The sequence below is a fragment of the Carassius auratus genome, chromosome 50, assembly GCF_003368295.1.
Source record: "Carassius auratus strain Wakin chromosome 50, ASM336829v1, whole genome shotgun sequence".
Taxonomy (NCBI): domain Eukaryota; kingdom Metazoa; phylum Chordata; class Actinopteri; order Cypriniformes; family Cyprinidae; genus Carassius; species Carassius auratus.
In genome coordinates, this window is record NC_039292.1 from 1,212,760 (window position 1) to 1,221,880 (window position 9,121).

At 38.5% G+C, this 9,121-nt stretch overlaps 1 protein-coding gene across 1 annotated transcript; it reads left to right on the plus strand.

The window, feature by feature from the left end:
- Positions 1-234: 234 nt before the first annotated feature.
- On the plus strand, positions 235-5,699 carry LOC113066577 (probable G-protein coupled receptor 22). The gene is made up of 3 exons (XM_026238478.1): positions 235-691; positions 1,544-2,230; positions 3,306-5,699. The coding sequence occupies exon 3, from the start codon at positions 3,310-3,312 to the stop codon at positions 4,621-4,623; it is 1,314 nt and encodes a 437-aa protein (XP_026094263.1). The 5' UTR covers positions 235-691; positions 1,544-2,230; positions 3,306-3,309; the 3' UTR covers positions 4,624-5,699.
- Positions 5,700-9,121: the final 3,422 nt, after the last annotated feature.

The window sequence follows — 9,121 nt, forward strand, 5'->3', positions numbered from 1 at the left end:
TAGAATCAAGAGTCTCTAAAAACTACCCGTGCATCATAAAATGTTGCCTACATAGGCATCTCAATTGGTTTGGAACACAGCCACACTCTTTTTGTGTCCTTTTCCCAGTAGACTCATATCCATTTTCATCACAGCATTAAAAATGAATGAAAGCATGCAACTCTGACTCAGTGTTTAAATAGAGCCCGAAGCATCTCCGCAGGGGTTGACAGATGCAGCCAAGCCACCTCAGGATGGAGGGAAGAAGAAAAGACAAGGAAGAGTGCATCCCCGCTCTCTGGGGAGGAAAGGGTTAACCCCATTACGACAAACCAATCAAAGCAGGGAGCCACACTGCAAAACCACCGCAGTGAGTGAGAGAGGGAGACTAAGATAGAGAACAAGTGAACGAGAGAGAGAGAGAGAGAGAGGGACAAGCAAGGATGAGGAGGTGCAACAGCAACACGTCAATGCAACACAGTTTGAAGAGAGCGTGTGTGATCACAGAAGGAAACACTCAGCAGGACAGTAGATCAAACTCAGAGGACGTCTGCTTCACTCTGTTGACAGCTTGCACGGACAGCATTTGATTCATTCTCACACGCTGACATGCAACGGCTGCAAAAGTGTGCAGAAGATGCACTTGTGGATCTCAGATGATGCTTTGGTGAAGCTGTAGCTACTCCACGTTGCATGACAGATGAGCGCGAAGGTAAGCGGGCGATATCCAATAACTTTGGCAATAAAATGTGATTGAACAAGTATGCATGGATATAAACCCAAACAGTTATAATCCAGAGGAGCAGATGTAAAAACTTAGAAGACAGCAGATATATGGCTCCCTGGGGAACACCAGTGTCAGTAAATCAAACTCAGATAAATAAAGAGGGGGAAAAGATGCTTTTTGCAAGAATGCAACCAAAGAATCAAGATAGAAGGAACGGAAAGTAGAAGAATTTGTCACTGAAAACCCAGTTTGATTTAAATAAATAAATAAATCTACATTTCGTGATTAACTTGCCGCCTGCAAACAACAATCTGACTTCAGTGTATTGATCCACGTCTCCGCTGACAAATTTTGCCCCCAAAGCCCAATCGATTCTGTTTACGCCTTCTCCCAATTTGTCAGCGTCTGCTTGACTGTAAGTAACATCTGGGAAAAATTTACAGTGTAAAATCTGATTCACGGCTGGAACACGACCGCCTCGTTACACGTGATCGAGCCGTATTCTCGCATGGCCGTTGACTGAAAAACGATGTGAGAAAGTACAGACACAAAACAACACATGTTGCTTGCGCTACCCTCCCTAAAAGGCATTGTTTTGGAAATGAGTGTTTGTAGATTGTTTCCAAGATGCACGGGCCCATCCATCAATCCCTACAGATTCACAGATGTCCTTTACATGGACGTTAAGCAAGACCAGAGCTTGTGCATTTCCGCGGACCACTCGGGAAAGATGAATGGATAACACATGGAAGTCCTTACTTGATGATGGATTGGATGCAGGCTTAATGAATAATTGATTGTTCACTTATCAATACGTATTGCTTTTTTTCTTGGCAGGATTGTAGGATTAAAGAGCTGAAGAAAACTGCTTCCAAAGTGCAATTGAGGCCCATCTTACCCCAACTTTCAGGAAGACATGCGTTAGCATTGCGTCTGTGAGGATGTTCGCTAAAGTCGATTTCCCAGGTGAAGACATTGCCATGCACACCACGTTTTAAACACGTGCTTCGGACAATGTTGACGATGTGGCCTAAAGGTTTCCTTCTATGAGAGGACAGGAAATACTTCAGACACCCAGAATGCACCACTCCCTCATGCCGACCTAAACATTTCTGTGACCTTCTTTGGCTCATGCAAATCAGCAAACGCAATTCAAAATGGATTTATCACCTTGTACGGCCCATAAAAATGCAATAACGGGAATGCATCAGCATTGAAGCAACATTATGGGACCAGGTTACTGGATTTCTTCGATGGTACTAAGGGAGATCAACTTCTTAACCCTAGCGTGGATATAATATTAAATCAAAACTATTGTTTTCAGTCGTCAGATTGGTTAAGAGAAATGGACAGTTGTTCTCTGAATCCCTCGCCTCTTCCCTGACCATTAAGCGAGAAAATCGCCTGGATTACGAGGATTAAGACGTGCAGAATACTTCCTTGAAAGGCCATGCATGGGGCTGATGTACAACTTGTACCCCTTCCAGACTCAATCGCTGACTCCCGAGACTGAGAAAGGGAAGAGTAAGTCAACAAATGTGTTTAATAATTACTGGACAGTTGTCATTAGTCATCAAGGACGTCCAAAGACTTGATGATCTGTGAGATGTTGTGTTTTAGCTCATGAAGTCATTACAGTTTCCATTTGGTTCCACTACAGTCTTAATCAAAACACAATGATTTATTAGCTCTGTTTCCATCTTGATGCATCCATCTACATTTGATGTGAATTACAAAAGCCAGGTTCATACTTATTATCTTAACGACCCTCTCTCTTTTTAAATTCTCCCTTTACGTGATGAATGAAACAGCAATAAAGACAGTCACATTTGCTAATGGAGCAATCCATCGCTGCACAACAAATGAAAATGCATTGTGGACAAAAATAAAAGCTAAAGTGTGTTTATTCATAGCAGCGCCCAACACAGAATGGCCAATGCATTATTAGTCAACGTGCATGCAAACATCAAATGTAAAGCCATTAGCAGGCCCAAGGGAATCTACAGACGTTTTTGTGCATTTTCTGAACTGATCCTTGTTGAAAAGCTGTCAAATTCTGTGCAAATGGAGCAAACCATTAAGAAATGAAAATAATGAACATGTAAGATGTACAGAAGTTTATAAATGGTAGTGGTTTGAATACAGCATATGCAAACTTCAGACTTGGTGTAAATGAGTCTGAATTTTATTTAATTTGGCTACAACCCACAGGAAGTTGAATTGCAATGACAATAAAAGGAATTTAGTTAATTTTATTTCCAAGGAAATTCCACACAAGCAATGCATTCTGGGAAATGCAGTGTTCTATCTATCTATCTGCAAGACATTCAAACGTTACATTCAAGATATTTGAAATTTTCCATGACAAACTTTTAATTTCTAGGTAATGATTACAGTTGCATGAATTTATTTGACTTTAAGGTCTTTCTCGTTCTCACATTCAAATCTGAACGGCAATTCTACATCCCGTTTGCTACATAAATTCCGATTTAGCAACCGAACCGGAATTCTAACGGATTCTTTATTCAATTCGGAATGACACAATGCAGTCTTCCCGAACGTTTCTCTGATTGTGCGTCCTGTTGTTTTTACCTTTTAGGATAATGCACGTCCCTCCCGCGACGGAGGAAGAGAGCACCATGAGTAACGTTACAGTTCTCGACATCACCGAGTCCGTGAGTCCCGCCATGACGCCGGCCGTCCCGTACCCGTTCCCGCTCAGCTTCCAGGTGTCCCTGACGGGATTCCTCATGCTGGAGATCGTCTTGGGACTGAGCAGCAACCTGACCGTTCTGGCCCTCTATTGCATGAAGTCCAACCTGGTCAATTCGGTCAGCAACATCGTCACCATGAACCTCCACGTGCTCGACGTGTTGGTGTGCACCTGCTGCATCCCTCTGACGACTGTGGTGTTGATGCTGTCTCTGCAAGGCGACACGGTGCTCGTCTGCTGCTTCCACGAAGCCTGCGTGTCTTTCGCAAGTGTGGCTACCGCATCAAACGTGCTAGCTATCACTTTGGACCGATATGACATCTCCGTTAAACCGGCGAATCGTGTGCTGACTATGGGACGAGCGGTGGCTCTGTTGGGATGCATTTGGGTGCTGTCCTTTATCAGCTTCTTGGTGCCGTTTATCGAAGTGGGATTCTTGGGACCGGAGCCCACCAAAGCCAATCAGACTGTGGTTGTGCACGTCAACGAATATTACACCGAACTCGGACTTTATTACCACCTAGTGGCCCAAATCCCAATTTTCTGTTTGACTGCCGTCATCATGTTGGTGACGTACGCGAAGATCCTTCAGGCGCTCAACATCCGTATAGGTACGCGCTTCCACGCCACGCAAAAAAAGAAGAAAAAGATTAGAAGAAAAAATAACTTTTCTCTCATGTCTACGTCTGAGCAGCAGCTTCCCGAGATCACAGACGGCTCGAAGAGCAGCAACCGTGGAAATGCTCCGCTCGGCATGCGGATGTCCGTCTCGGTGATCATCGCCCTGCGAAGGGCCGTCAAGCGCCACCGGGAACGCCGTGAGCGCCAAAAGCGTGTTTTCCGCATGTCGTTGCTCATCATCTCCACGTTCCTCCTCTGCTGGACTCCCATCACTATTTTAAACGCTGTGATCCTCAGCGCAGGCCCCAGCGACCTCAGCGTCAAGCTCCGGATGGGTTTTCTGGTCATGGCCTACGGCACCACGGTCTTCCATCCTCTCTTGTACGCCTTCACCAGGCAGAAGTTCCAGAAAGTCTTGAAAAGTAAAATGAAGAAGCGGGTGGTTTCCATCATCGAGGTGGATCCGCTGCCGAACAACACGGTGATCCGAAACTCCTGGATCGATCCCAAGCGGAATAAGAAAGTGACGTTTGACGACCACGAAGCCAGGCAGAAATGTCTATCATCCGAAGATGCAGACTAAAACGACCTCCGGGATTGGGAACAGTTCTCATAAAAACACTGTTATACATAAATGTGAATATTAGCCATACATGAGCTTATATTGAAAGAATCGGTTCCTATTTATGACTAACTTGGTATATGATATGGTTTCATAGATGGTGCATGTCCTTTATAAACCACTCTATGTACTGTAAATACATGAAAACTCATGCATACTCTTTATTAGTTACGTATCTCATTTATGACGTGTATACATGTATTTATAATAAACTACGAAGGGAAAAAGACAAAATCCATCTGCGTTTGATCTCAGATGCTGTGAATATCATCCTGTGTAGGAATATGAACATATGAAAAAAAAGGAGGTTTATTGACTAATAGATTCATATGATTCACTTACAAATGTCTTCATGATTACTCTTTTGCTTTGACTAACTGCATATTATCCGTCTTAAGTCGACTTGTGTGTGAATGTGAAGAGATTGTACAACAAAAAGGAGAAATACTGACGAAGCAGCTGCAAAAACAATGAACGAAACACTCAAAAGCACTTAAAATAATCACTTTGTGTTGCTACACTCCATGTCTTTTAAAGTCATATGACACTTTGGATCAGTAACACACCAAAATGTAACATCTGGCAACCCTGTAAAGCCCTGTGATTCGTGAAGAAAAGAAGAGAAGATGCTGCAAATATCATTGTTTTAGAGCCGTCGAATCTGAGGAAACGTCTGGCACATTTTGACACTGCTGTCAAGGACATAATGTCCCTCATTTTGCATTCAGTGAAACACTGAAGTGAAGCTCCCACTCACTAAATCTGCATACATATTAATGAATCATTTCCCAGGTCAGCGCTGTAGCTCTTAGAGGTCTATTGTGCACCATTATGAGAACATTTGCCCTTGCATGTTCAGTGGGAATTATTTTGTATTGTCAAGAATTAAATGAATTAGTTCGAAATTAGAATGATTCACAAACCAGTTCAAGTTTCCATTCAGCAAATTAAATGTTTTAGTTTATTCACAAGCTTGTGGTCTGAATTGAATAAGATGAGAGAGAAAGACCATGAAATAATACACTTACGATACACATTTCTATTAATCCTCACCACTTGCACTTTGTGTGTTACATGTTTAGTGCTATTTACTATTGTAGCATTTATGAATATTTTTAAGTTAATTTTTCATGTTTTCAATTTTAGTTTAATCATTTGTTTTGTTTAAATGTATTTTTATTTCAATTAATTGTAGTACTTTATAGTAGATAGAATTTCAAATTTTTAGTTTTCTAGTTTTTTAGGTTTCATTTGTGTGTGTGTTTGTGTGTGTGTGTGTGTGTGTGTGTGTGTGATTTTTCATCTAATATTTATATTTTATTTCAGTTAATGAACATTACTTCAATCATTTTTGTTTTATTAAACAATAATAACACTAGGATGAAGCTATAGAAAGGTAAATGTGTAAAAACAAAACCTGATTCATGAACAAATGACTCTTACGAACTGATTCTTTTAAATGATTCAGTCAAAGAGACTCCATTAGAATTGTTCTAATGAATCATTCACTCCATAGTTTGGAGCTATGTTTTTATTAATTCAGCTTTCATTATGTCCGACTTAAAATAAACGGTGTACTTAAGCTGTGTGAGACTTACTACTAACTTACTGACTGGTTACTCACACAACAACAATTAGCATTTAGCAGACGTTTTTATCCAAAGCAACTTACAGTGCATTCAGGCTATATATATATATTATTTTCTTTTTTTAACAGTATGTGTGTTCCCTGGGAATTGAACACATGACCTTTTGCGCTGCTAATGCAATGCTCTACCACTGAGCCACAACACATGCAGTCACCAAAGCAGAAAAAACACGGTGCAAGAGAGAAAAGAGGTGCATGAACCACAGGAGAAGAAGCACTAGGGCTCTGAGATGCTCATACATCAGCCAGGATTACAGGTATAGTGCACTTGGCTTAAATGAGCTATTTGTGAGTAAACAACACAGCCAGAGAGATGGTGTCATGCCATTAATTATGCCATTTAGAATCGACGGCACTTAAAACAACTGACCTTTCTTCACACTTCACCTCTCAGATCATCCCATAAAACTGTAATTGAGAGTCATCAAGCCCTTTATAAACAGTCAGTGTACCTCAAGGGTTTTGTAAATGTCACCTGTTTTAAATCTTTCTTCTGATCGTGTCAAGCTAGATTTACTGATTCAGGGGAGTTTAATTTGTTACCAAGTGTCTAATGCACTCTGGATAACAAGCACTTTATTTTTGTAAACAATTCAAATTTAAACCAATCAAAAGCTTTTTCTTGGTCACACTGCATCTTAGCAGTCTTTAAAAACTTGAGAACAAGCTCAGTTTTGTAAAAAAAAGTCCAATTGTATAAATTATTTGTATGTTATTCTTATTATGATTGCTTAAATGCTTCCTGCCCAGAAGCAACATTGTGCAATCATGGGATAAATAAAATTAATATGGCTAGAGAATATGAGCTGTCAAATATTATAATATAGATATTTTACATTCTTATATATCTAATCATGTATTTAAAAGGAATAGTTGACCCTAAAATCATTGTCATGTTGTTTCATGTATTTTATGCCATATGTTATTTATATACTGTAATAATTTCTATAAATATTTAGAATTAGCTTTTTCGTTTGAATTTTAATTTAGGTTTTGGAAAATTTTGTTATGGGAGTCTGTTATTTTTTCATCAATTTTTTTTATTTCTATTTTGGTTTAATTTATTTTTATAGTATTTTGCATTTTATTTATTCAAATTTACCTTATTTTATTTCAGTTTATGGTAATTTGTAAGACTTTATTTCTTCTGGAACACCATTGTTTTTTTGTTTTTTTTACAAATATCCTGGTTGCTTTTTTCTTATATAATGAAAATTAAAGAGGAGAAAAAATTATTTTTATGCTATTTATATACTACTGTATTTAGGAAAACTTTGAGTTTAAGTTTTAATATATATATATATATATATATTTCCCCCTTTGTTACACCACACACAAACACACATATATACATACATATATTTACATTTATGCATTTAGCAGATTAATTATTTATTTCTATTTAGCTTTAATTTTTTAATTTTCATTTTAGAACTTCAGCCTAATTTATTTAAGCTTTTTATGGTTATTCAATTCAGTTGTTGAACGATTTGTTTGTGAATTGGATTGGACTGATTCTTCTCTCGAGTTCAACTCACTTCAAAACTGAAATCTACTGTAAATGCGTGTGAAAGAGTGACATGTACATAATATTGTGTACATTTGTGTTCATACTTAAGGTTCGAAAACATCACGAGGTTGAGCTGTACCACTACCATTAATAAACATTTTAATACAACAATAAGATAGGAGCCAGTTGATGTTGATTTCAATAATTATGGCTGTTTTATCTGAGAATATTTAATAAGACATGCTTTCATATTGCATGCAATATTGGGTTAAGGCAGAGAGTGCGAGGGAACTGCTGTGCTGTATCTGTGCTGTGTGTTCATGCTGGGATTGTAATGCAATACAATACTGCACTGACAGACCTACAGCTCCTAGAGGATCAATCAAATAATAAACCAGATACAGGCTATAGAAGCAAATGCATCAGCTAGATAATACAAGGTCACTGTGTGTTTGTGTCATACTGAACTTACTGACATTCTGCTGATCCAACGTTTGGGAAGAACTGAGAGGGTTTGTTGTCCTTTTAACCTTCTAGACATCAAGAATGAGAGACTATCGTTCAGTATCTGGCCACAGACTGTAGGCGACAGCGCCACCTCGTGGAAACATCTCATTTAAAGTTGCACAAAAAGAAACTACTTAAACATATTGATCATTTCACCCATCCAGCACTTGCTTATCAATAGAGCCTTTTTTTCAACTGTTTTTGTTTGTAAATGATGTTTGATCTGAGCATATTTCTCTCCTTTTTTTCACTGGAGAAAGCAATATTATTGATAGAGGACCATTTGGAGTTAAAAACGTCTCAATGATGGATTTGTTTCTTACAAATAAGCAGCTTTTAACTTCACAAGACATTAACTGGTGGACTGGAGTGCTGTGGATTATTGTGATGTTTTTATCAGCTGCTCGGACTCTCATTCTGACGGCACCCATTCACATCCATTGCTGAGCAAGTGCTGCAATGCCACATTTCTCCAAACATTTCTCCACATTTCTCTTTTGTTACAATTGTTTTTGTTCGTTATTATAGTTTTGTTCGTTGTTATTATATTTTCCAATAAAATTATTATTATTTTTTTTTTCAAGTTTTAGTAATTTTACTAGTGTTTGTTTGTTTTTAAATGTGTTTTTATATTATTTTTTTCTCCAGGCATCTGAAGTTTCTCTCTGGGAACAAAACTCTCACACAATTCACAATATTTTTCGGATCTTGTGCATTTTAGTAATTGTACTATGTAATTTCGGATAATTAATGCATATTGATATTCATAAACTATAAAGATGTAGCATGCTATT

Coding starts and splice junctions, on each gene's coding strand:
- LOC113066577 (XM_026238478.1), top strand. CDS start 3,310: ATGCACGTCCCTCCCGCGACGGAGGAAGAGAGCACCATGAGTAACGTT.